This window comes from Penicillium rubens (genome assembly GCF_028828025.1).
Source record: "Penicillium rubens strain IBT 27055 chromosome Unknown utg000003l_segment0_segment0, whole genome shotgun sequence".
NCBI lineage: Eukaryota > Fungi > Ascomycota > Eurotiomycetes > Eurotiales > Aspergillaceae > Penicillium > Penicillium rubens.
This window is the reverse complement of record NW_026890601.1, coordinates 3,137,006-3,163,466: the sequence shown is the minus strand read 5'-3', so window position 1 is coordinate 3,163,466 and position 26,461 is coordinate 3,137,006. Positions and strand designations below refer to the sequence as shown.

The 26,461-nt window shown below is 47.8% G+C and overlaps 12 protein-coding genes across 12 annotated transcripts; 6 read left to right on the top strand and 6 right to left on the bottom strand.

Moving 5' to 3' along the window:
- Positions 1-99: 99 nt before the first annotated feature.
- On the top strand, positions 100-417 carry N7525_007422 (uncharacterized protein; the record flags this gene model as incomplete). The annotated part of the gene is made up of 3 exons (XM_061214087.1): positions 100-117; positions 167-282; positions 339-417. 3 exons carry the CDS (start codon positions 100-102, stop codon positions 415-417), a joined length of 213 nt encoding a protein of 70 aa, XP_061068518.1.
- A 362-nt stretch (positions 418-779) lies between these two features.
- Positions 780-1,720, top strand: N7525_007421 (uncharacterized protein; the record flags this gene model as incomplete). Its single annotated transcript, XM_061214086.1, has 2 exons — positions 780-1,416; positions 1,611-1,720. The coding sequence occupies 2 exons, from the start codon at positions 780-782 to the stop codon at positions 1,718-1,720; spliced, it is 747 nt and encodes a 248-aa protein (XP_061068517.1).
- Positions 1,721-3,901: 2,181 nt separating this feature from the next.
- Positions 3,902-4,718, bottom strand: N7525_007420 (uncharacterized protein; the record flags this gene model as incomplete). The annotated part of the gene is given in 4 exon segments (XM_061214085.1): positions 3,902-4,130; positions 4,148-4,274; positions 4,310-4,477; positions 4,688-4,718. The coding sequence occupies 4 exon segments, from the start codon at positions 4,716-4,718 to the stop codon at positions 3,902-3,904; spliced, it is 555 nt and encodes a 184-aa protein (XP_061068516.1).
- Positions 4,719-5,040: 322 nt separating this feature from the next.
- On the bottom strand, positions 5,041-5,525 carry N7525_007419 (FAD dependent oxidoreductase; the record flags this gene model as incomplete). The annotated part of the gene is made up of 2 exons (XM_061214084.1): positions 5,041-5,277; positions 5,352-5,525. The coding sequence occupies 2 exons, from the start codon at positions 5,523-5,525 to the stop codon at positions 5,041-5,043; spliced, it is 411 nt and encodes a 136-aa protein (XP_061068515.1).
- Positions 5,526-6,961: 1,436 nt separating this feature from the next.
- N7525_007418 (transcription factor domain-containing protein) lies at positions 6,962-7,204 on the top strand (the record flags this gene model as incomplete). Its single annotated transcript, XM_061214083.1, has 1 exon — positions 6,962-7,204. One exon carries the CDS (start codon positions 6,962-6,964, stop codon positions 7,202-7,204), a length of 243 nt encoding a protein of 80 aa, XP_061068514.1.
- A 1,342-nt stretch (positions 7,205-8,546) lies between these two features.
- Positions 8,547-10,713, top strand: N7525_007417 (zinc-binding alcohol dehydrogenase family protein; the record flags this gene model as incomplete). The annotated part of the gene is made up of 7 exons (XM_061214082.1): positions 8,547-8,691; positions 8,744-8,878; positions 8,934-9,143; positions 9,199-9,569; positions 9,649-9,833; positions 9,940-10,027; positions 10,102-10,713. The coding sequence occupies 7 exons, from the start codon at positions 8,547-8,549 to the stop codon at positions 10,711-10,713; spliced, it is 1,746 nt and encodes a 581-aa protein (XP_061068513.1).
- A 432-nt stretch (positions 10,714-11,145) lies between these two features.
- N7525_007416 (uncharacterized protein) lies at positions 11,146-11,463 on the top strand (the record flags this gene model as incomplete). The annotated part of the gene is made up of 1 exon (XM_061214081.1): positions 11,146-11,463. One exon carries the CDS (start codon positions 11,146-11,148, stop codon positions 11,461-11,463), a length of 318 nt encoding a protein of 105 aa, XP_061068512.1.
- Positions 11,464-12,140: 677 nt separating this feature from the next.
- N7525_007415 (uncharacterized protein) lies at positions 12,141-12,350 on the bottom strand (the record flags this gene model as incomplete). Its single annotated transcript, XM_061214080.1, has 1 exon — positions 12,141-12,350. The coding sequence occupies one exon, from the start codon at positions 12,348-12,350 to the stop codon at positions 12,141-12,143; it is 210 nt and encodes a 69-aa protein (XP_061068511.1).
- A 4,834-nt stretch (positions 12,351-17,184) lies between these two features.
- N7525_007414 (uncharacterized protein) lies at positions 17,185-18,684 on the top strand (the record flags this gene model as incomplete). Its single annotated transcript, XM_061214079.1, has 2 exons — positions 17,185-17,551; positions 18,050-18,684. 2 exons carry the CDS (start codon positions 17,185-17,187, stop codon positions 18,682-18,684), a joined length of 1,002 nt encoding a protein of 333 aa, XP_061068510.1.
- A 2,399-nt stretch (positions 18,685-21,083) lies between these two features.
- N7525_007413 (uncharacterized protein) lies at positions 21,084-22,560 on the bottom strand (the record flags this gene model as incomplete). The annotated part of the gene is made up of 3 exons (XM_061214078.1): positions 21,084-21,178; positions 21,240-21,942; positions 21,997-22,560. 3 exons carry the CDS (start codon positions 22,558-22,560, stop codon positions 21,084-21,086), a joined length of 1,362 nt encoding a protein of 453 aa, XP_061068509.1.
- Positions 22,561-22,893: 333 nt separating this feature from the next.
- Positions 22,894-23,335, bottom strand: N7525_007412 (uncharacterized protein; the record flags this gene model as incomplete). The annotated part of the gene is made up of 2 exons (XM_061214077.1): positions 22,894-23,216; positions 23,269-23,335. 2 exons carry the CDS (start codon positions 23,333-23,335, stop codon positions 22,894-22,896), a joined length of 390 nt encoding a protein of 129 aa, XP_061068508.1.
- A 2,225-nt stretch (positions 23,336-25,560) lies between these two features.
- Positions 25,561-26,123, bottom strand: N7525_007411 (uncharacterized protein; the record flags this gene model as incomplete). Its single annotated transcript, XM_061214076.1, has 2 exons — positions 25,561-25,962; positions 26,007-26,123. The coding sequence occupies 2 exons, from the start codon at positions 26,121-26,123 to the stop codon at positions 25,561-25,563; spliced, it is 519 nt and encodes a 172-aa protein (XP_061068507.1).
- Positions 26,124-26,461: the final 338 nt, after the last annotated feature.

Below are 26,461 nucleotides of genomic sequence, written 5' to 3'. Positions count from 1 at the left end.
GGGGTCCCAGGGTGAACCTCATCAAGGAATAATCTGCAGCCCAAGCTTTTATTCTTCCCTTCAATGAGAAGTCGAAACAAATTGCAGAATCCTGACAAGATGACCACGAATTATATAGTAAGATAAGATTTACTTCGCCTTCTACGCTTTCCACTAACGAAGACAGGTAACCTTCCAAGACTCGGCCACCACTGAGCAAATCAATACCTACATCCAACATATTAATGGACACGGTGGAACTGTAATCAACAGATTCCCAGACATGGTCGCGAGAGGTTTCACGTATGTGGTCTTTCTATTACAACGCTTCATGGACGTCTGACTAATGTGCGTTCTAGTGCCTCTTTAACAGATGCAGTCCTCGAAAAGCTTCGGTCAGACCCTCTGATTGATCGTATCACACCCGATAGCTCCTAGCTCCTCCTAGGCTCGGCGCTCGATCGCCTCTTCTGAGTGACCTGCATAACCTAGCATCTTTGCTTCGAATTCCCTGTGTTCTACTAAAACAATGTCATGGTTCGTGGCTACCTAATCAATTGGCCACTGTGCTGGCTGCCTTCATATGTGTTTGTGCTTCTCGGAGCTCAACCGCTCGCCCCTGCAAGTCAAGAGCCTCTAGATTATCGCCACCCATGTCACTACACAACCTCATGCATAACAGATTCTGGTTACAGAGAGGGGTTACCATAAAGACTCAAATAAATTATTAGTGGTACGTTTCTCATCGTCATCAACACCTTGATATGATTTTTACCTCACATCCACGTACTACGCTCAAGATGTCAGACTCCCAATGGCTTTGGGATCCCTTGATATCTGTGAAATGGAGCCGCTTAGGGAAACTAAGACCTGTTGTGGCATTACCAAGAAAGGAGATTTCTTGCAAGCTGATAGTGAAGAACGAGACCCTCAAAGAAGGTTGTCACAAGTTGAACAACTTAGCACGAGGCCCATTCGTTCCTTCTACACTTGACTCCCAGCTAAGCGATCTTGTGTCATTCGTCCTCTGCAAACAGTGGCATCGAGAGCGTCAGCACAATGATGTTAAACAGCGGCGGTTCGATGCAGCCGTGCGTAATCAGGCCGATGTACAAGAATCCCCACGCCAGCTTTTTCCACAAATTATCGCGGAAGAAATCGACGGACCGCAACAGGAACCAGCCAGCACCGCCTTGGAGCCAGATGAGTTTGCTCCCATATGGGGGGTTGACGCGGCTTTCCCAAGGCTTCCTGCCTCCACATGGCTAGAGGTCTCTCGGCCTCCTGGTGGGGATGTCACACCAGGCATGCTCACAATGAATCGCGCGCCCTGGGATGTTTCACCGGATGATCCAGCCATTCTGTCCATCCACAATGAATACGGTGGACTGCACTCCCTCCAGATTGACACCGTCCGCCAAGAGTCCTGTTCAGATGGTGAGAGGTGCCCAATTTGCTTCGAGGGCGATAGCGATGTTATCTTCGTGTTGCAATGCGGTATATGTAAGGGGGTGGTTCATTTAGGTGCCGGAGGGCTGGCTCCCCCGTCGTTTACCAGGAAACAACGCCTCTTGCCCAATACAGTACGTAACCTATTACCCTATAGTCCCCCGGTCGGTTCACTACTACAGGTACAGTCGATGTCATGGATCGTTCAGCGCTCTCTTACGCTCGTCGGCCGTTGAAAATGCTACCGGCGAGTCGACAGCAGAAAGATCTCTCGATGCCGCAAACACACTAGTAGAAGAGATGAATGCTCCAACAGAACCTCCGCAGCGTCGGTTGACCTAGATTACCCGGCGTTCAGACCGTATTCGGGTCTCCTCAAGCTCATCTCTTATCCGTCGATCACCTCGATCAAGACGGGTTCCCGATCGCTTCCTACCCTAGGTGTGTGTTCCACATAGACGAAAGCTAGTTTACGAATGCACGAGATCAATGAATACCACAGGATCAGATTTGCCGTGGGGCTATGCGCAACGTGTTTAGTACCGTTTCTGAGTAATGACAAACAGTTCGTGTTTAGAAAGGGTTTAGGATGCATTAAACCGGTTAGGTTTTGCGGGGTAGTCCATGGACAGACAGGGTTGGACCTTTTCAGGGCCGGTTTCACCGCGGTGATCGTTTTTCTAACGCAGTTTTGAACGCTTGACCTAACAAAGCTGGACAGCCATAAACACAACAGCCAAGCTCGGCTCGATAGGTCAGTGTCAAGCTAGCACTGCAGCGGGGCAAACATGAACTTACATCATGGCGTCATTATATAAATAGTGATTGTCTCAACGTCTCTGGGTACAAAATTTCCCACTTCCAATGTTGACGCCTTGAGCCATACTATCATATTCCTTGCAGAATGGATCCCATAAAGCGCCAGCCCTCTCGACTTGAGCCTGTGTGGCGTGACGGAACACCCGATTGGGCCGCTTTGGAAAGAACGTCGCGTCCTTCTGCGCCGTTTTCCAGGCCCCAGCCCGGTCCAGTGATGATCCCTTCTACTCTGCCTCTTCCTCATCCTGCGCTGCAGAAAGACCAAATTGAAATTCGACTATTCAGCCGGTCTCTGAAACCCCGTGGTTGGCGTACTAGGCGACCGTGGTGATCTTTCAAGGACAGTCTGTCTTTCTGGCCCGACACAGAAAAGACAAAGGGACACCCGTCAATATCCATCTTTTGAAGCAGCAATTCTCATCCGTCAAGCCATTGCTGGAAACAATCAGCCAAACATCACACCCCAGCTTTCTAGGTCTGGTGGGGTGCTATTGTGGGAGGAGCAGTTATTTCTGGTCCGGGAGCCAGTAGAGCTCTCGATAAGTCACATCCTCGCATCAAGGTGCACTATCACTGGAGGTGAAATTGCTGCAATTGCTGCATTGTTCGGCCGGTACGTACTGTTCTCAACGGTCGACGCGAGAAAGCAAACGGTGCTCATGCCCGATAGGTTCTCGGAGGGATTCAATACCCGCGCGGTCACGGGAGAGCACTCGCTGCCTTTAGTGCCGATACTATTCTACTCACGGAACTCGGTGAGGTCAGGATCAGTGAGTAGATATCTGAGCATAACTGGCGGGCCACATGAGCATGAGATTCTGATAGTTGACCATGTCGTTGCCTTTGCTGAGGTGGTGGAGAGGCTGACCATGAAGAATCCTTCACAATATCCATGGACCGCCGAGCTAAACGATCTTCCTAAAGAGCTGAAAAAATGCGATTCACCGGAAAAGCTGCTACGCGTAAGCCTTGACCTCCCAGCCCTCTGCGTCATATACTGACCAAACAGAGCAAATTGTTCGACCAATTGGGGGATGAGGGCAAGCTGAAGATGCTGGTGAACGCGGCCAACAAAACTGCTTACCACAATCTAGAGTCATACAAGCGCATATGGACATGGTGATGTGCAAATGCGACTGGAATCCGTACCTCTTACTTACCGTTTGGCAGGTGAGAAGACACGATAGAAGGTACTATACGTTTTGTACTGCAGGTGGTACGGAATTTGGAGGCAATCCGCAGCCACATCTGAGAAGATAGCCTGCGGAGACTTTCCTGAAATACAGCTAGATATTATCCACATTAATCTAACCAAGTGCTCACTACTGTACAATTACCTTAAGCAACAGAGATCACCATAGGCCCTCAAAAGTTGGGTTAAACTGTCACTAAACACCCCTTTGCCCTATTGCGCTCTCAAGGTGCGCTGTAAGGTTGATTCCAAATACTCATATATGAAGGTAAGCGACTCATCCAGATAGTGCGATTAAGTGGAGACAAAACGCGATGATTACTTAGTTAATCTGCTATTTAATATGCACATAGTCTTGTGTTACTAATCCTCAACCTAACATTGAATAAGACAAAGTGCAAGGAAGCCAGTGGGCTGTCGTGGTTGGAAAATATAGTCAGACATGGGCAAAGTTCACTCGTTTTATTCGTAGCTGAACTTGGTTTTGTCCGTAAGAAGAGCCGGCATCGCATATCGTTTTTCCATTCCCAGCAAATACTCTATCCTTCGAAAACATTTCAGGGGTTCAGCGTACATGAGATATAGGAGAAGATATTCGATGCCGTTCCTGTCCCTGATGCATGGCGATATTCCGTATCGGTCCGTGATATTGAGATTGGCGCCTCTTGAGAGTAGCAGGCTCACCAAGTCTCTATTAGCCCCGAATACGGCAAGCCGGAGCACTGTTTGGCCCTCGCGATTTGGAAGATCGATCTTTCACGAGGGTGTTGTAGGAGCTGATTCATAACCGCAAATGACTCATTCGCCACACTATACCGCAGAGCACTGTCGCCACCTGCGTTTCTCCTACTCAGGTGCAATTTTTATTACGTAGCAAGAGATTGGCAACCAGCTCCGAGCCATATTTTGCCGTCGTCCTTAGGGGAGAGAAACAATCGTGCAGCGCATTCACGTCGGCCCGGTAAGAAAGCAAGGTCTTTGCAAAAGCGCGATTGTTGGTTTCAAGCGGCCTAGTGAAGCGCAGAACTGTTTTGGTGCCTTATATTATATTTGATCAGGGCTGGACGTAGCTTGAGTTAGAGGGTTGGGGTGTGTCCGAGCAAGAGCAGAAATATCACCTCCCTGCAAGGTGCTGGCTATGATCCAAAAAATCTATGTTGGGCACTCGAGTCAGTTTATTAGCCGTTATAGGCATTTTAACGCTTTTTGGTACACGGGTTTTCGGGCTGGGCTCCTAAGTACCCGTACCATTCATAAAGGTTTGGGGTCGTGTTTCCATATTTGATAAGACTTGTAGATAAATCAAATAAAATTTTATATAGTTATATAGGTATAATGAATTTTTCAATATTTTTATTTGTCATAGGGATATTAGGATTTGTATTAAATAGAAAAGATATTATATTAATGTTAATTTCTATAGAAATAATGTTATTATCTGCAACATTTTTAATATTAAAATAAAAATATTTTAAATTAATTAACTAGGCCGACAACAAGCAATGGCACCAAGTTCACAAACAAATCACAAACAGTTCCCTACTTGTGCAGTCTTTGCTTGGTCAAAATAGCATTCCAAAACGGAGAGGAGAAAGCGGAACTCACGGGTCGAGTATACGCTTTGCCATCTTCCACCCGGGCAAGGTGTCTGAACCCCCAGGCTTTCGCTCCATGAAACTATGATCTTCACTTGCACAAGTTGGCTCCCCGCCGCTTGTAGTCGTCGCATCGATACCGTTGGCTGCCAAATCCACACCTTGCAAGTACTTGTTCTCGGCGCGTCCCTTCTGTTCCTTCAAGCCAAGGAAATTGCCGACCGTGCTGGCGGGCTTTCGAGCCTGGCGTCCAATAGTCACGCATCAGCTCCATGACCTAAACCTATTGGAAAGTAATGGCAGACACAGCCACATACAGCCTCATGCCCCAATTCCGCATTTTTGTTGTCAGTCGTTCCCCCCTTAATGAAACCCTGGTCCCCCCAGCCGGATCCGCCACCGGCATTGTTTGCAGGCGTAGGTTTAGCGCTGGCGCCGCCGGATGTAGCAGTGGTGGGATGATTAGTGCTGCTGTTGGTGCCGTCTCCCATCTTGATGGAGTGGGTGTCGGACTGCTATGTCCCATAAGTCACTGACTGTGCGGAAGGGACATGTAGATGATAATACGTCAGCAGGTGGAGTTTAGGCGCCGAGAGAAAGGAAATAGGCAGTATTGATATAGAAATAAAAGTGATGATGCTCGACTTGGGATTTAGGTGTAGGTGTAAAGACGGTCCTTGCTGTTCATGAAATGAAACTGTATATGTACCTCAGTAACAACGCGAAGACAGTATAAGACAGAGAAAAATCAGACATAAAGAGGATAACGATATGATTCATATCAGCAACATTATCTTTCCACTTGCTACTTTGCGCTAGTTTATGAGATCATCCGTGAACCAGCGCGCATACTGACGTCATCCTGAGCCACCTGATGTAGGATGAACAGCCCACCATGCCAACTTGCTTGAGATTCGAATGTGGTCAAGATTATACCGCGGTGGTGAGAAGGCTCGTAAAATAGGGCGGTAGTAGTGAATATCCGCATCCCCGCATTGGAAGGAGACCACAACTAGCGTTTCGAGACATAAGGCCTCTACGGATATTATTCAATACGCTACCACCCATAGTTGACCACTGAAACTGTTTCAGGTCACCACTCTCTCCCGAATCACCACTCCCCCTCAAGTCACCACTCTCCCTCGGTTAAATGCCTCGAATGTCTTGTTAAGTTTGCCATCAATGGAACGATCAAAATTTTCTATTCTCTACTCAAGGGCGTTCGTAGCATGCTCATGGGCTTTCATGGAGAAGTGGCCCGTCACGGACTCGACGGTGCATCACTGCGGCGTGTAGTTGCTGCCGCGAAAGAAAGGAAATGGCATGGCACCAATACCTTAGAAATTGAATCTTTAACAACTAACGAGCATGTTTTCGTCGCTTTAGTGTGTTGGGCGAAGACATTCCTGTTGGGCTTGCGTTCAGCACGGTACAGTGTGCACGTATGGTACCCTTGACAGGCGAAGAACAGGGGAGTTGGAGGACAATAGTTGCTTGTCTGGAGCGTAGGGATGAGCGAATGGAATCCATCATTAACAAGCACGTTCCCGAATTACGTGGAGATCAGCTTTCATTTCCCAATACATTGAGACGCACAATGGGGCCAGAGGATGTTGTTAAGTCCTCGGTCTCGCAAGCGACTCCACAGTCGACCCGATAGTGACATTGGCTCGATGAACTATGGGACGGAAGATTTTGACCGAGATGAGGCATCAAGAGCCACTGGGTACATCGACAAAAATACTGGGGTAAGCGGCCTCCAAGCGTTGCACCATACATCCCAGGGGAAAAGACGTAATTAGCCGACTCTACTGTTACTTGCGAACTAAAAAGTCATTACCAGAGGTAGAGCATACTCTTAAGAGAACCCACGACTACTTCTATGAGTTATTATCTGGCTGGGATGCCCGTCGCGTCGTTAGCTGCAATGGACTCACGCGGAAAACCACCATTGCACCTAGCGCAGCTTCTCATTGGTCAATGTTTTCCTACAGCACATCGGTACTCCCCAGTTATCGATGAAATGTCGTTCCTGCGGAAGTTCGGGTCGGCCTACGATGTCACTAGCGACCCTGCACCTGCGAAATCCCAGTGGTTGATGAATCTCCTGTTCGCCATCTCAGCCAAGTATTGTGAAGCTATGCAAGCGGACTCTATGAAAAACACCTAGAATATTTTACGCACGCTAGAGTGCTAGGGCTCAGTGACTGTTCATCGCTTGGCCATCCGACCTTCAACACAAATTGAAGGGCTCACGGCTTTTTATTCTCTAATAAGTGGCAGGTTAACGGGTATGGCTTTCGCCATGTTTCCTACGCAGTAAGTAGTAAGTTTTAGGTTTTGCCGCTAATATATGGAAAAGGGCGTGGGAAATGTCTGGCATATTGCTCCGGTCAACCATTAGCTTAGGGTTAAATCTCCGCGTGGTAAATTCCACCATATTTGACATATCAAGCGAGACTAGGATTCGCGTTTGGTGGTCATTAAGGACGCTCGGGCAGACGCTAAATCCTATGAACGATCGCAATGTTGAGGATCTCTCTATATGCAATATACCTTGCCACGTCCCACTCTTCGAAGGAGGCTTTGACGGTGGTTTTGGAAGGGCAATCAATGATCTCGGTAACATGTTAAGCACTGCACGGATCTCTTCATACACAATCTCGCCCCTTACTACGGGTGCGGCTCCGAGTGAATCCAAAAGTCCCGCCAGCCAATGACTCCCACCTCTATTATCATTATATCCAACTATTTCTGATATCGCACGATGTCACAAAGTGCCTATATATGTTCGACTCTCGTCGAAGGCTTTGGCCGGATGTTGAAGAATCAGTATCCGCATTATGGCGTTTAACGGAGCGTTGGCTGCACCAGTTGCCTCACGAGTACAACTTCGGTCAATCGGCCATGCCTGTGAGAAGTGACGCAATGACCATAGGATGTCGTTTTATAGCTTTAAGAGTCATGATCACACGTCCCTGTCTTTGTCAGCTTAATCGAAGGAAAATGACGGGTTCTAATATTGCCTTGTTCCACCAAAATATGGCAGATGCTTGTGTTAACTCGGCTACATTGGAATACACATACTCTTCCTCGCCATAACCTCTTAATATGATCCATACCTAGTTATTCCATACTTAGGCCTTCTAGTGCCGCACCTAGCGCGAGATCCTGTCACACATTTCCCCTTCTTTCCTTAACGAATCCGTCTTGTACATAAGGGATCCTTTACAAGAAGGCTTTACCCCATATGGCGAAAGGGAGTATGAGTTAAATAATAATAATAATAATAACCTTTGCATCTACGAGGTCATAGGCTTTGGCGATAATGTCGCATGTAATAATAATGATGTCATACACTATAAAATAGTTCTGGTTACCGAACTTTTATAGCCTATAAGTAGCGCCATCTCGTTCTCGCTTCACTATTGACTTTGCAGATTATCATTATTATTGGCATGAAGCCCAGTACCCTTACTGCTTTCTCGCCGGTGCTAATATAAGCCAACGCAATGGCTCATCGCATTAATAATGCGGTCGTCATCAAAATGATTAACGGGAAGGGGACGTTAAAAGAGGGCACCGTTCAATTTCCAGAGCCCCGTTCAAACCAGGCACTTATTTGTGTGTCTCATGTGGCCCAGAATTCTGTAGATGGTATGTTTGTTGGAAAATGCTCGTTTTGGCTATGTAGCTCACGAAGAAACAGTTGAATCACTTGATTCTGGAAAATTCGACGATGGGAGCGTACTGGGTTGTGATTTCGTAGGTGAAGTTGAGAAAGTCGGAAACGAGGTGTCCAAAGTCAAAGTAGGAGATATAGTTGGCGGGTTGATTTGTGGTGGTAACTACGCCGCGCAGAAGAAATATGTCTACTGAAATGCTGACGACGTATATAGGTGAAAATATTGGCCTCGGTGGTTATAGCGAGTATACATTGGCAGATGAGCAACTTTGCTTTAAGCTACCGCCTGGTCTCGCCCGAGAAGAAGCCGTCACGACTCCGTTTGGGGCTTGTGTGGCTTACTTAGGCCTTTTCTCAAAATCCTGCCTCAATGTCGATATAAAAAGGGGTCCTAATGCCTCAGTCCTTATCTGGGGTGGAAGCTGTGAGTTACAAATTATCGCATCTAATTCCTTGATATAGGCCTGACTCTTTTTTAGCATGTGTCGGCCGATTCGCAGTTCAAATAGCTGCTATGTACAAGTTCCGCGTCATAGCGACTTGCGCACCTAGCAATTTCGATCACTTAAAGTCCCTAGGGGCTTGCTATGTTCTCGATTACCGCGACGAGGATGTGGTCGCTCGCATTAGGAAGCTCGCTCCAGACTTGGAATACGCCTTTGACACGCTGGGACCTTCATCTAATTCTCTCATTGTGTCGCAGGCGCTGGCTAATGGAGGTGGTAATTTATGCACCCTTCACTTAGACAACTTAAATATGCTAGGAGTTGCTCCTCTTTCAAAGCGGACCTATGTATCTATATGGAAGGCTTTCTTGCATGAGCACCAGTTTAGTGGGACGGATTTCAAAGTAAGTTCACCATGATTTTTTGCCTCCCTTATAGCTTGTCTGAAAGCCTTATAGCTTACTGGACGTTTGAATGCTCTAGCCGTCGGTCGAGGACCACGAGCTAGCAGCTAGGTTGTTTCATTCCCTATCAGATTGGTTGAAAGACGGCAAAATAAAGCCCAACCACCCGCAAATCCTGACTGGAGGTCTATGTTCAGTCCAGCGTGGGTTTGAGATGGAACGCTCGGGAAACATGTCGAACAGCAAAATCGTGTACGAGGTATAGTCAAAAATTCCCACTAAAATTATGCTTCAGCTGGAGGCCTGTTCTCACAACATCTATTTTGAGTTGCCTAATGCGGGCTCCATCACATCTTGGTTTTCTGCGAAGTGCTGCTCTCGCTCGCGAATACGTGAAGCAGAACGTTTACCTACTGGATGCGCTGGAGGACGGCATTTGTGCTAGCAATTCCGAAGTCGTAGACCGATTTCATTCAGTCTTGCGTCACTTTGAAGCGGTTTCGCTGCCGCTATAAAACTATACAAACGATAGATTGTGCTATGGAACCTTACCAATCAAGAATGCTACTCGCGAAACCGCTGGGCCTTCTGTATCATCTCCATTCTTGCCAGCGGCCACCCAGCAATAGAGGTAAGGAGCCTACAGCGCTGGCATATAAAGCTGGCGAGGGAACGCCGCAGAGATTGTCAACCCCACCAACAATATAAAGCATTTTTTGCCTTAGACGACAACCTCACGACCACCACAATGACCACCATGCTGCCTCGGAATACGCTTCTTGTTTGCAAGATAGATGACAGCCCCAATGGCGGTTCTGGCTCCTGTTGCTGCATCACGAAAAGAGGCACGCCATGCAAGAACTCGATCAAAATCGAAGACGCCAAGATCGGCCTTCAAAAGTTGACCACTCTCGCCAGAGAGAGATTCGACTTGTCAAATTTGCAATCCAAGCTCTGTGCTATTGCTAAAGAATTCCTCTACACGAGATGGCACCGGCAAACGGCAGGGCCGAACAAGTTGGCCAGCAGTGGTATGACGCAGCCGTCCACAACCAGGCGCAAGCGCCACATGACTGTAGAGTTGACTCTCCATCCATTGTGCATCGGGGCCAGCGTCAGACGTCAGCCTCCAGGAGACGCCTGACAGGATCAGGCAACACTGACCGGTCGCCTCCTCACGGGCGCAGACAAGACCCGCCGGTGCTCCTGTCGAACAGTCCCGGGCCAGTCAATCAATCAATCCCTTTGTGACTGCCGCAATTCTGCGCACCGACAGTGTTCCGTGGCATATTTCGGCGGCTCAACCAGCTATCCTGACATCGGTCACTAATATCTGGGCTGGTGTCCAAGACTTGACGCTGCGGAGGCTCAGTTTGAGTGGAGAGGTCGGCGACCTTCACTGTGTGTTTTGTTTGGCTGAGGACGAGGAACAAGCAAACAAATGCGTCATCTTGCGTTGCGATCAGTGCCAAGCGCATGCCCATATATCCTGTGCAGAAGAGTGGTTGGAAAAACGAAATACAGGTTTTGGCACGTCATGCTGCGTGTGGTAAGTAGGGCTGGGTCTAATTATTCAATGCCCGAGGTGATGATAAATACAGTCGAAACGAAGGGCCTTCAGACGCCTTTCCGTCCACACCGAGTCCCGTCGGATACTGAGACACATCATGTCCACGTGGTCAGTCAATCGTCTCCTGATAGTTATCTTGCCATTATCAGGGATCCATCACCAAACGACCTTCGCCAGAGTGAGTCTCGCCCGCTGTTAGTGGGATCCCAAGGGATGTCTGTCGAGCAGAGTGTGGAGAATGGCCCCCGTCGCTCGGCCAGACTAGCAGGGGCTCATCTACCGCGAGATCCTTCTACCTCTGCAACGCTTCGCCGGTCAGCATGACTAAGTTCCACTCAGCGTAGGTGACCACCGTTTACAGCGGATGCGTGACTGGGAATGGGGAATTGGCCAAGCGACTATCAATCACGCAATTCCATATGACCAGGCACTTGACATTGGGATCAGCAAAAGAGAGCATAGCCGTGATTTAGCTCTTTGGAGTAAGCTTAGCAACTATACAAATGAGATTCTGATGGTTGAACTCCATAGAGAACCAACACCACGCGACCGTGTCTTCTTTGTAAGAACTAGATGTCAATTTACCCCCAAAAGCCGTTGGCATTTTCGCCTAAGATATGTCTTAGCTCGAAACCGAGTACTGGTAGATACAGATGCTAGTAGCGTCGTACCTAACGGCGACTGTTGGAATTCGGAAGTATGATTGATTACTATTTCAGAGGGAAACATGATACTATATATACAACGAGAAGATCAAGTTGATTCTTCGTATAGATAACTCGGGATTAATTCCGATGGTGTGCGGCTTGGTTCCTGATCTGCACCAGCCCTCATATCACAACATTCCCCGTCAGGATCGCTTTGCGGGCAAGGCGATACTGGAATAACGCTGTGCAGCCAATCCTCGGTAAACCCACTCAAAAACCTTCATAGGAAAATAAAGTGGAAAGAGCGCCTGCGCTGTCACATTTGTTGCCTCTGAGTCTTCAGGGCTTCGATTCCTAGGAGACTACAGAACGTGGCAAAAGCCGTTGGTCCCAATGGCTTGGTGAGACCGTCAGCGGCCTGTTCCTCAGTCGGACATATTGAAGACTGATCTCGCCTGTATTCAGCACTGCTCGCTGGTAATGGAATTTTATGTTGAAATGTTTGGTCCGTTTGTGGAACTCAGGATTGCGCGAAAGGGCAATGGCGGACTGGTTATCAGCCATGATGTTGGTGACCAGGGACCGATATAGTTGTGTTTCGGCCAGGAAGGTCCGGAGCCACTGTAGATGCAGAATGGCATTATATTGCCCAATGTACTCAGCATGAGTCGTAGAGGTGGTTATTTCCCCCTGTCTCTTGGACGACCAGGTTGGTTCTATGGTACACTTTGCCATCAACCTGCTCAAAACTGCTGATACTGTCAGAGACCACCAGGACCAAGCAAGGCTTGTCCCTATAAATACCTCGTAGACGTCGGCCCTCCAAGTATTTTTTTATCTAATGATCATTGCAGGTTGTGTCAACGAACAAAGTTCAGCGACTCGTGCAGAGATCCTATTCCTTACAAGGCCTTAACTGCCCAGATAAGTCAGGTACGTCTTTTTACTTTCCCATGAAGTCCCCTGGAATGATTGTATGATGTCGGTAACCTACCCGATTCGTTATATGATATCTACTAACTAGGGCAGTCTGATGAGGAGTCTTCGATATGGTTGAGTCCGAGCAGTCATTATTACTCACAACATGAGCCTTATGATTATGGCTATGATTCTGAGCCCATGAAAGACCTCACCGCCTGCGATAAAGAGTGCGGGTACTGCGGACATTGTGACTATTAAGCACAATGGATACCCTACTGACTTGTTTGCATTTGATGTGAGAAGAGCTACGAAATTGCGCGGACGTTTAAGCAAAAATGGAGAATATTCATAAGGCATCGAAAATTGATCAGGGAAAACCCGCAATCGTTGAAATTGACAAGCGTTAACAATTTGTTTTGATATGCCACTGTGGATCCCCTTTGAAGCCAAATCAGTTCCGTGATAGTTACAAGCTCAGTTAGTTACAGTATGGATGGATGACGTCACTTCTACTGACCCTTCGCAAATCAAAGTTGGATTCTAAACCACAACTCATCAGGCTGGGTATGGATTCGTATTTTGGTCTAGTGGTAAAATCAACTTGTTATGAGCCCGGATTGCGCGACCTCTGAGCGCGTAGGTTCAATTCTTAAGCACCCAGAGCTACCAGAAGACGGCCTATGATTGGCCGCACAGCCAGGCAACAGAGCTTCATACGCACCCCCAGCCAAGCGTTATGGTTTACGGGGGAGAGTTCTGATGGAGCCTACACCTGAGCCCGAGCCGGAAGCCGAGCAGGAGCCGAGTTGGAGGCGCCTCCATCTGAAGACGCCTCTGATGATCTGGAAATTCCATATAAAGAGAGAAGCGTGTGGACCGGTTTGAACGGAGCCTAGTCGTTCCCAGTTCGCCAACTACCAACTATACCTTCACGCCACCTGAAAATACCGGGTCCTGGGAAGACTTCACTCCTGTACTTTCTAAATTGCATCAAACATTAGAAAATTTCAAGCTTTATGATACGGGATTAAGTTGCATTATTGAACTTGTTCGATTTGTCTACATGCACACGCCACCAAATCACGGTGAAAAGATTGACGCTATGAGGAATCTTGTAACACGCTACGTTGTTTCGGTTCTTGGCCAAATTGGTGAGAATGAATGTTGCCGAGAAATCTTAGAAGAAGGCGGTCCTTTCGTGAGTTATTTCTGGCACATCATTTGGGGTAGCAGAGAAAATTCTAGCGCATGAAATGGATGGATTTTCTGGCACCTTGCGAGTATACCACGGTGATTTCAGAATCAATTCAGGTACAAGACCAATGAGAGCGAAGCTTCGTAGCGTCATCTCAGCCTTCATTCAGCCTTCAAGCCAGCCTCACGCAGACCTACGGTTTGTAGACCCTTCCACTCCGTTCCTTCGTTTCAGGGCAATAAGAAAAATAAGGAAAAACAGGAACATAGAACACGTGAGGACACGCACCATGTGTTCTTCTCTTAGTGGGGGTGCCGGTTTCTGTATACATGCCAATATATTCACTTGTTTCCAGCCCTTTCGAGTGCGTCTTTAGCCTCGGCATGGAGACCAAGGTGTGTTGATCAGTGATCCTTCATAACAGCAAAAAGGATACCTAACAAACCTCGACAATGCCCACTTGTGTGATACTAAATCCTAGGAGAAATTTTCTCCAGTGCCCTCTGCGTGTATATCAGGCTCTGTTTATCTCTTTCCAAGTGGATACTTCATCTTCCGGGCTCGAAACAGGTACTGGCAAAGTGGAGCAGCCGGACTTTTCACCCCAGCACAATAGAACCACGGCAGATCCATCGTCTGGAAACATTAGCTTTAATTATTTTTTCAGTGCTTCTATTCGAGTATTGTGTCTTCTCCCGAATATTGTAGTTGGGAACCCAGGAGGACCGGCTAGGATATTGACAGCTGAGATGGCATATACTGAAAGGAACCATGTACTGTATGGGCTCCAAGGAGACACGGCACATGTACACTAGGACATGTATTGATAGATCAGTGATAGTTGCCGTTTCGGCTTAGCCACCGGGCATTAATGGATTGTGTGTGTGTAGACTTAAAGGCTGCCTTCCTTCTCAGTACCCCATGTATGGCAGGCTAGGCTCCACCGAGGGTTCATGGTTGCTCTGCTGGTAGGGAAGGCATAATGCACATTATATTTTGTCCCATTGTTTGCGATTACATCATTGGCTTGTTAAATTATTGGATCCAAGCTCCTTATATTATACTATGTCCCCACCTCTGAATACATGTATGATGCCTTCGTTGCTTCATTACTCTTCACTCATAGGCCTGGGTTGTTCCACAATCTGTGGCAGGTAAAGGGTGATGTATTGTGACAGGCTGTGCTACCGTTCACCGCGTAGTAGCTGTGCCAAAAGTTCGTGCATGATGAACTATTCGGGGACAGTTGATCTTTGTTAGCGTACCAGGTGCCATAGTCGTTGGTCACAGAGAGATCCAGTTGCTCCTGAGCCTCAAGGGTACGATTCAGCCGGAAACTACGGGAAATAGAGAAATTCGAGATATTGAGTGCAAGAACCGAATCGTTGAATATGGTGAAACACCCCCCAGCTCCTTGACAGTGCGGTCCAACCCAGGTCTCGATTTTGAGCGGAGAGGAAAGTTTCTGGAATAAGTCAGCAGGAGACTAGCAATAGTGGCAGGTGGCACTATGGCATGGATTACGTCTATCGCAGTCCGGGGGGTGTTGGTTGACGCCGATAGAGGAATTGCTGCGGGAGCACCCAGAAGGACGGCGATGGTTGCCGACCTCATGAGCAGTGGGTTAGATAGAATGAGCGAATTAATTTGGAAGGAAATTTCGTAAGGAGCCCCAGCGTTGCCGCTATGATTTAGCAAATGAAGGTTTTCTTCTGAATTTGTGAAGGATCCGTTCTATTTCTATCCATTCCGGCCATGGCTTCGAATCCAGCCCCCTCAGTAATCTGCAGCTTGCAGTCCAACAAGCTTCGCTATACCTGATCGGGGTTACCCGGCCCTGATCCCCCATTCTTACCGGCACGACTATCCAGCAGTGATTGCACCACCTTTTTATGCCCTATGTATTGCAACACGAAGTCTCGGGTCAAGCAGCGATGTCGCGAGATCTTCCCTCAATTTCAAGGCCATTACTTTGGGGAGTTAACTGTCCTACTAGTGGGCGACTTTTTTCCAGTTACCGCCGGTCCACAGAAGCCCCCTTTCCCAGCCCCACCTCTGCAGAGGCCAAGCGATGTCCAGGCTAAAGGGTTCTATACGGCCTTCAATAAAACGATTGAATTGAATACCATCACGAGACAGCATAAGGTGGACAACATCAATGTCCGTTTCCGTAAAGTTAGATGGGTAAATGAAATCGTCCATCCCATCCATCTCGTAGCTAAGCAGAAGTCTCGAAAGCTAATTCAAAGAATTCCAGAGGCGATTGAAGAGGGGTGATTAAAGGGTGGTGATGAGAGAGTGGTCAGTGACGTCTTCGTCGAATCAGCTAGACTAGCAATGTGGACTTGACTGTACCACCTGCAAAGGTACATCTCTGCCTTGTAAAGTGGTATATTTTGGACTTTCTACCGTATCCTGACTCATAATCTTGTCTTCATAACAGATGTTCAACCCAAGCGTCGAAATCATGCGTCCTGGAACACCTTTCGTCCTTGGACTACCCCCGTCAGCATCCGTATGTAGATTTTCCGCAATATTTGCTGTCATTTCCTAATTCCAAGATACACTAAAGAGTGGCCCTCACTCTTGGCAATCGCGCATGACATGTAACAATTCCATTGTCTGTCTAGTCTGTCTTGAGATTATTCTACCTCAAAGGATTAAAAAAGGCTGTCTATCAACGCTGCCTTACATACAAAACTCATCTTTAATTAGCAACCCCGAATTTGATATTCTTAGCTTTATCTCACCTTTCAAATTGAGCAAGTTCAGCGAAATGTTAACCGGTTTATGTGCGCACCCGCGATTCCTTGCCGGCCCTCATTTATATGACCATGACAGGGCGTCTTCAATCGAAAATACAAGGATATTCAAACATCGCAAGGCATCCACTTACTGAGCCTGGTGGTGAATGAGGCAGTTCATGCGGGTGTGTTTATCATCCGAGTAGCTTGAACATACCCCCTATGCAATCTCTTAGGATCTAGTCTATTGTATCCTAATCTCCTTGACCATTGATATAAAAGCTACAGTTTACCCGAGCTTGTTCTCTCCTATCCCTGTTTTCTACAATCTGGATAGCGACGAGCTTTGGAATCCAAATGAATCAATGGACTCTCCTGCTTCTCTGTCTCAATCTGGACGAGCCAACAAAAGAAAGCGTGAATCTCCAGATCAGTTTGTTATCCCCGTTGACATGCCAGGGAGATCGGAACAGGTGATAGATTCTTTGGAACGAGCGTCACGGGGCGAGACAAGCGTTAGGTTTCTCTTTCACCTCTTATGGCCGGCTCTAACCAAACATTCCAGACAATCCCGGCCGTTGCAGCCTATTCTTTGACTAGCAGCATGTCACAGATTCTACAAAGCCATCCCTCTTCAAAGTCGTCCTCTGCCGTCGACCTTCTCGACCTCTATCTGTGTCTGTGGGAGTGCTACACGATCAAGTCGGCCGGCAAAATACGCTTGGAAGAGGAACGTCGCTTCCTGCAAGACTCAAACAAATGGTTGGTGAGAGAAAACGAAAAGCTTCAACAGTACTGCAATCATCAAGAACTGCTGCTGTGGGGTCATCGTCAGGCCTTTGTCTCTGTACACCAGGGTGTTCTCGGAACACTGCAGAACAGTGACAGGCCCTCGTGTCAGATAAGTGAGCTACAATGAGACCGTGCAGGAGCAAATTGAAACGAGCTATCTTCGTCTGACCAAATTCTCGGGTACTGTATAATAGCAAAAAAACGTGGTCTGACCGGTCTTGTATGTCGACATAGTTCAATGGGTGGAGTATGTGTGGGGCGGGCATTCCCCACACCTCACCAATGTACATTTTCAGGAAACAAGATCATTCACCGTTTGCTTCTACGTAGATCAGGAGCCACTATCATTGGGTAACTCGGTCTTCTTACGGTCATGGTCAAGGTTCTTCTTCAACTTGTTTTTCTTTTTCTTTCGATGAGCTTTCTGCTAGTCATCCTGACCTCTACATATAGACCCTATGAGACCACCAAATCTTCCTAGATCCTTGCGTCCAGAAACTGTCTTTCATCGTGAACGTGGTACATTTTGCAGGGAATAATGGGACAACTTTATCAAACTGGTTAGTTGGATTAATTTTCGATACTTAACACTGGCGCTGACGTCCCTTCAGACTACGATTCGGATCTGGATCTTGAATCAATTTGGAGAGAATTTCCCAATATACTGACACCGCCGCCTTGCCTCGCAGAAAGCCATAGCACTCTGTGCTCAAACCAATCCCTCAAAGGATGGTTAGAGTATACCCAGCATGGGCATAAGAGGACTCCTGCCATTGAATGTGTCTTCTATCCCAGCTACGAGAACGTCCGCTCCTTCAGCTGGACGGGGCCGGATCCGTTATCCCAAGACACCTGCGCCGATGATATTTTCCTTTATGTATCGGCATTTTTCCTTTTTGAGCGGGTGGACTGGATAGAACTCCGACTCAGTAAGCTCGGTACGGCAACCGGAGAGGCTGTCGAAGAGTATCCGTTCTTTCTTCCACGAGTTGAGTCAATGCTGGGAAACTTACGAAGGATACGTTGTCAGATAAGTGACATCCTTTCGCGGAGTTCTACAGTGGGAAACATAACCAGCGCTGGACAATCACGGTTTCAGTTAGCTATATGGCCACGGGTAGAGATCACAGATAATTCTACCCTGTGGAGTTCGGCTCCTTTATCTCGCATTCACCCTTCTATACCCAGGCCATTCCTTGACCCACAGGTCTTTGTACAGAATATAGTGGGAAATTGGGAACTCTGAATGTTTTGCTCTCATGGATTGCCTGCCATCAGCGTACTGTTTGGATACTTGCACCAGGGTCCTTCACGACGATCCAAGCTTCGCGTGTCATTCGCTTTCAACCCTAATGTACTATCCTGGAGGATATTCGAACCTTTTCCCCTTCATTTTTCTTTTGTTCGTTCGATAGAAATATTTACTTCGCCACTGGTGTTCTGTTTCACCCTGTCAGCCTAGGTGGTTCCGTTTTAGCTTTTGGATGAATGGTACACTAGCGAAAATACAATCGGCACGTTGAGCTGTAATTTCTTCGATTTGATCACGGATTCTAACCAGACACAGAAATTAGAATAAGATGCTACGATAAAATGGTTGTAACGAAGCCTTGAGTTGTAAAGGTGAGACGTTTGAGCTGCACAACTTTATAACCGGTTTGGCCACAACTTTATAACCGGCCAACCGGCACAAAAGGGCGAGATCACTAATGGCTCACGTGCAACAACGGTGGAAGCACCTTTTTGGTGCACTTTGGATTGACCCAGGAATGAATACGTATGCTGTCGATGGTGTGGAACCTAATTTGGATGTCGGTGTGTAATATTGGCTAGTGCGGAAGTCAACTTTGATGTTCGATATTCCTATGGTTTTGTGGTTTCGTTCAGTAGGCAACAACCTCAAAATGCAATGGCGGTCTTATTTATTCCTCGTTTCTTTTTTTCATTTGCTCTGTGGGCAATCCTAGGTTGTTCCACAACTGGTGGCAGGTAAGTGGGGGCGTGTTATAACGCGGTGGTTTCATTCACCGTCGGTCAAAACAATGACCGGTCGAGTTAGACAGGGGACGTCAACTCCCGCAAATAATTGTACCAACCTGTTTCCCTTATGCTAAGGAAGCGGAGGGCTAATGGCGAGTTAGGTTGAACAATGCAACCCATATTGATGTCTCCTACGTGTTCGCGTTCATGGCCCTCAAAACGTTACACTTCAACCGGGTTCCAACCGGCCGATAACAAGCGAAGCAGAGTTGAACGGTTTCATTTCACAATATCGTTCTTTTCTTATTCGATTCCTGGTCAAGACATACCTTCCCGCCTAAACCTATGCGTTTGTTTTCTGGGTTCCAAATAATATGATTCGCGTGCGATCAACAATACCGCTTGACTTAAGCTGTAAACGCTTCCATGAACCAAGGTCTACCTCGCGCTATATTCTCTTGTATACTTTATAGCCAGTGACATTTAGGCTCGCTTGCTTCTGGAAGCCTTAAAGGCCTCCATCTAAGCTCTCTGCGCACACAAAGATGAATTGGTTTATTGGCACTAAATTGTGGATAGATGCAAAGTATGAGGAGCTCATGATCTATGCGTTGCAAATACTAATATTCTAAGCAATAGAGCCAAGAGACCTTTTCGTCCCTTGAAATCTTCTCGAAGAGAAGGCAGTTCAGTGCCTTCTCTGGAGTGTGCTGGATCTGCGGGACGAAATGCACACACCATCCTACCCGAGACTGGCACACTTCGCTGCCAGCTTTGCCATGGTCGGCGATCGTCTTCCTATCATATCAACTATCATATCAACCACTTAAGATATCCATCAATGTTTCCCCAGGAAGGGATCTGCTCGCGAAGGCGGACCGGCTGTGCGGCAATCAAGGCCAGGCTCCAAGCTTCCCATGCCCTCCCTGTGATATACGAACTTGCGGCAGATGATATGGTTTCCAGTAAGCTGCAGAATCTATCAATACGCTGAGAGCGCAAGCATTATAAAGTTGGCACAATCTCAAGGTTTAGTGGTTGTAGGCTTTCTGCGCCCTTGTGCCAATCTACTTTCCACCCACTTCGAGTGGTTGTTCATTTCGACGTTTCCAGCTTCCGTATAGATTTCTTTAGGCGATGGGAACTGTAGCTTGCTGCTGTCCGCTAGGAATTGTCGTACTTGGTGAGTATGCCTATCCTCGCCTACTCCCAAATGTTGATGTGGTGGATCCTGGCTGCCAGCTGGAGTCTCATCGCTGCTGAGTGAATCTACAAGTCCATCCGGCGCAGGACACATATCGGGGTCGAAAACCATTAGCTGGAGATTTCTTCCTGTGTGTAGCCGTATAGTCTTTGTCACAGCCTCACGTATTGACGGACCCGCACATACTGCATAGGCGGTAAGCACCGTAAGCACAAAACTTTGTTATTCAGCCCACGATAGGGGGTGAAGGTTGGAACTCGGAAACTCACCCGCTACGGCCACAGCTCCGCATTGGTGGTTGTTGAGATACCGTTCAACTTCTTCCTCGATTTTGATCGAGCCATAAAAGTAGCAAATCCTTTCGGCATATTCGTAGGAAATATTGTTCTGGGGTCCAGTCTGAGTACGCGGGCAGTAGATGCTGAATTGCAAAATCTGGAGAATGGTCAGATCGTGACTTTTCAGATGAGTTGCATCAGCAGAAAATCCACCTTGAACGCTCTCCAGTCGCGATTGAAAAGGCCTTGTATCCAGTCATTTACCCATTGTGGATTCTCTGGAAAACCCCGATCAACAGGCGGCTCCTTGACCCGAAAGTACTTGTTCATGAAACATACCATCTTTGCCAACTTGGCGCTTCCAGAGAACCTCGAGCTTTCGCACCATCACTTCGCCCCTACAGCTTGCCTCCACCAACATCTCAATGTATGAAAGCGCTCGAAAAAATCCAATATCCTCCACGATGAAGAGGATTGTACCGAACCGGTAAAAATCGAGAGGGTGTCCGTAGGGACCGAGTACCATAACCGACTGCTTGGCCGGGGATTTCAGTGCTTGGTGATACAGCTTTTGCGTAAGCCCGGGTTGCGGCTCTGCTACCATACGAACTATTCTTTGAGTTGGTCCATTTTCCCAGAATGCAACATAGAACCGAGGGAGCTGAAAGAAAGCCCGAAAACCGGCTCGTGGCATCCAAAGCTGCACGTGCTGGCCAGGGCGGATCGCTCGGTTGAGGGGTAGCTCTATATCCAGCCAGAGAAAATGGCTCACCGAGTTCATGACTACCTCCTTTTGGGAAGATCCCCAAGGTTTGTGATTCCATGCGGCCATTATGCAGACAACAGCGCTGATGAAAAACCACAGGCAGATGGCGCCTACCAGGTACCACCGATACAGTGACTGCCGCTCCACGAGATGGTATATAAGCGCGCCAATCACCGTTGCTGCAAGAAGGTAGTGACATTTCATCGCAATCTGCAAGTATCGCCGTTGGACCGCCGCACAAGTAACCGGTATCACGAGAAAGAGAGCACAACCGGCCTATATTTGATGAGATGTTAGTATACGCAATAGGAACACATATCTTTGACTTACGGCTATTGGAACAATGTGCCGTGAGGTCGCCAGGTTCATCGTTCTGGCGACAGTAACAAGCAGCGAACAGTGAATCAGAGAATGGAGCCCACAGATGCGACCTACCCAGCGATGAAACCACGCCAGCATCTGGCGGTCCACGTGGAGCAGGTCCGCCGGAAGTCCAAAGCTGATACCGGTGCACAAAGGCACGAGGTTGATGACTGCCAAAGAGCCAGCCCTTTTCTGCGCTTCGGCCCAAGAATGGGCTCTAAGCCGGAGGCCAATAATGTTTGCCGCGAGCATGACAGTCAGGATGAGCGCTTCCCGGTAGTTGGGAATGTCAAGCCAACGCAGGCATTTTGGCAGGCGGACGAAGACAAGTCGCCTCCAAGAGCCTATCGTTTTCGATCGGAAGGGGCGACGGGAGATCACATGGCGTCTTGTCCACACCCAGAGCCACACATCTCGTGCAAGCCAATAGATCAAGCAAATTGCTATGATTATAGCGGCTGAAGTGGCATATAAGTTGGGGAGAGATGTATCAGCAATCCATCGATACCACTTTGACCCGGTTGGGGGCATTCTGTTCGTTTTGCCAAGCTAGAGGGAAAGACCACTTATTCTTATAGTAAAACATGGTTATTGTATTACAGCTATTGCCATTCCAGTGAGGAACTTGGCTTTGTGGCCATGAGTAATAAGGTGGCTGCAGTTTCTTCGGCACATTTCTTGCGGGCTCAAACAGACTGTTACACGCTCAGTTTTCGACACAATCACCTGTTGAACACCCAGTCATCGCGTCATCAACCCCTCTGGGTACCCTTCTTCCTTCCTACTCACAGACTCGCGGGTGAAAATATTGAAAGCTGGTTATTCCGAGTACCTCAGAGTTTGATGCAAAATCCGGTCAACCGATCAAACAGGTCCCTCAGGTCGCTTTCCATCGGGCTTCTCTGGACACTGCAGCCTCTCCTTCGCCCATTCGGACATCTGTTTGTTGTGCTTTAGCTCTAGAGAGCAATTCTCTCGCTGGAGACTCTTGACATGTTCAAGCAAAGACCGATTTTGCTCCTCCAAACTGGCATTTTCGTTCGCGTAAGCCCGCCTGTCGTTCGCGTAAGCCCGCAGCATGTTGTCGCGGTTTTGCAGCATGAGAATGTAGTTATGCTGCATTCTCGACATTTCAGCATATATGCTGTTAATGATGCCCTCAACTCTTTGAGTTGGATGTTGCCTGTCTGAGCCGATGTTAGTCAGGACCATTATGATACTTCCACCCCAGCGACTGACCTCGATGAACTTCTTTTTGTAACGGGGAGGGCCTCTGCAATGCCACTGATCTTCTTTGTGGAGGCATTTGGTCTTCTCTGATGGCGAAGACGTTGTATAACTTTCGATAATTAAATGGTGGGTTTGAAAGCGTTGCGACCATGGCCTCTATTTAACTATTTTCCAGGATGTAGCATTGCTGACGTCTCTATAGACCCCGGTATCATTCGACATGACATCACCTACTTTGGATGTCAAGGCACTGGCTCCCGGGATCGCGACACTTGCTCCTAGGGCCATTGTCAGGGACAGAAATGAAGCGTATAGGATTATTGGCAGATAAATGCTATGTAGACCCACATAGTGTATGTGGGTTCCCCCTGAACACGAGGAAGCTACTGTAGATTTCCTTTTGCATTCCGTGATACGTCTTGAATCCGGAGCCATTTTATAGTTGTTATTAATTGTGATTGTGTATCTCCAGGCAGTATCGACCTCTATGTCTACGCGAGACCCTCACTGCACTGTAATTGGTTCTAAAGGCTTGTATAAGGGCTTGAGCCATCAGAGATCTGTAGCTCTGAGACCTGTGGCTAAGCGGGCGGTGGAATTGTAGGGGATGCCAGCCGGTAATCTGATGGCCTGCAAGGCCTTGAGACAGCGGTCTTGGAATCTCTGTGTCTCTGGCTCCGCATCTATATCTCTATTTATAGTACTCATTCATTTGTATGAACTGACCAATAAACAACACTTCTGTTGTGACAAAACGCAAAAGTTCAGGACGAGCCGATAGCGATAGAGACCGTTGACTGTGGATCCCAATCCGGATACTCGAAGTGAAACACCAGACTTTGGGATTTTTGACGGCGCCAACGGTCTTTCACGTCTACCATGGTGTCGCGAGGGGTAGCAGCCTCAATGTAAGGTATTCCGTGGCTTGCCTTCCAACAGTGATCCTTCGGCATTGAACCCTTGATGTTCCACTCGATGCCAAATTCCATCCCCGCAAATTCAAGCGCAATTAGATGTGGAGCATGCACCACAGTTCGCGCCTAGGAGAGTACTTAGCTTGTTGGGCACTTTTTTAATTAATAGGTGTCTATATTTATAGGGCTCTAAAGTTTCTCGGTGCCTGGGATTGGAAGGCTGGTTCCGGGGGCTTCTGGGCTTCTAGGAACACCCGTCCCGTTCCTAGGGACATTCATTCGGCTCCTAGAAGGAGGCCCGGTGGTGTCAACTTATAGCGACAATTATAGATCGCAAGGCATGATTAGTGAGCCCCAGTTCATGATATCACAAGTAATCCAGTAGCACGTAATCCTGCGTATAAGTTCAACCCAATCCCATTATACTTGCACGTTGCGAGTACGGCAACCAGTCATGCATATTTTGCCTAAGGTCCATGCAGCCCTGGCTACCGTGCTGCTAATTGTCAGCCTTGTCCGTTTGGAATTGTCTCGTCGAGAAGCCCGGGGAATTTCACATCTGGCCCTTGACCTTGCGGTATCTGTACCGAAAGATGTTCTACTGGTTGTTTATGTGGGACTGAGCTGGGCCGAAATAAGTGAGGCTGTGCGAGAGGGAATACTTGGTATATCCAGCGTCTTTCCGTTCTTACTCGTGGTACGTGCTTCTGAAATATTATTTCTCGATCCTAATTTAACCACCAAACATCAGTCTCTCCGAATGAGCATCCTGCTGCGAAGCCTCACCGGTACGCCATCTCGATTGGTGATCTGTTTTTCACTATTTTTCCTTTCCTCAAGCTTGATCAAGATTACAGCCACGCTAGTTGGTATTTACGTCTACCTCCCACTGCAACATGCCGTACTCTTTCTTCACTTTGTGGATTATCTGAGCTTGGCCTATCTCTTGTGGTCACTGGATGAGTATACAACGGCCGGTTCCCCGACTGGGTTACAACTACGTTGTGCTTTGCATTGGGCAATGGGGTTGGCAGCTGTGCTTCTTCTGATTGCGGTCTTTGGAGTTGTCCTGTACTGCTGGCTATTATTTCTAGAGGTAAATTTGGTCGCGTACAAAGAAATACCACTCATTTGCTGACTTTGACAGCTGTAATTATGCATTCTGACCATCTGGATGATCTTGTCATATTACTCTGTTCGAAGTGCTGGAAGTTCAGTTGATGAACAATCAACTTGTTCAGCAACGGTGGTAGTCCGCGAAGTTTAGGCACACAGATTCAAGGGTTTTATTGGAGGACTAGCAAATGCTTGATATCATCGAACACTTGCTTGAAGTCTTGCGGCGGCGCAAAGCTTTGAAGCAAATTTGACTGTTCGACAGCAACGACTAACATCGGGGAAATCCATCTTCTGGCAAAATGGCCAAATCGCCGACAGACCGCTCGTTCCAAACTTTGAGCACACCGATAAGCCTTCCCCGAACTTCATCCAACGCATCATCGATAGCATGCAAGCGGGCTACTTGCTCATCTTGGCAGTGCTTCAAACGGTTCCCCTCGTTGCACAGCTGAATATTCCCAGTCCGCAGCTTCTCATTTTCTTCTTCGAGCTGCTGGATGTCTGTATGTTTGGAAACACAAGACTCCCACAGACATCGAATGTACCCCACCAGATGTGCAGCACGAAGTGCAAGTTCAGTATCTTCTTCTTCAATTTGCTTCAAGACCTCAAGTATGGGTCGGAAGGGCTCTACAGCCAAAGTCTGCCTCTCTATGTCGTGGTTTTGTGTCTGGCTGGTCAGCGTGGTCCGGTCTATTCATATTCTATTCTTACCGGCGGCGGGGTTGGAACACCAGGAAGTGGGGGCTCCTCGGTTGGACTTGGCTGTGTGTAGAGCGGTGCCTCTACCTGTGTACCTGTGACTTCTGATGTTTTGCTGGGGCTCTCCATGACTGATCGTGTTGGCAAATACGTTCATTCCGCTGTTGGGAAAGTCTCTCTTTATACTATAGGTCTTCTCACTCGGCTGCCCATGGTGGAGCATGGCTAGACCAAGGTCACCGTGGCAGTAGTACTGGGTAACAGACCCTCAGTTACTTGCATTCGACCGACTTCCAACATTCACTCCCTATAGCTACCATACAAATTTGCTGGTATAGACCTGCATTTGAATACCTAACCGCTGATATTAAACCGCTTCGTGTGCAGTGACGTTATTTGGTGCCCTCAGGGATATCGCCTTCATATGGTGTTAGTGGGCATCAGCGTCGGCATCTTCCCACCAGTAA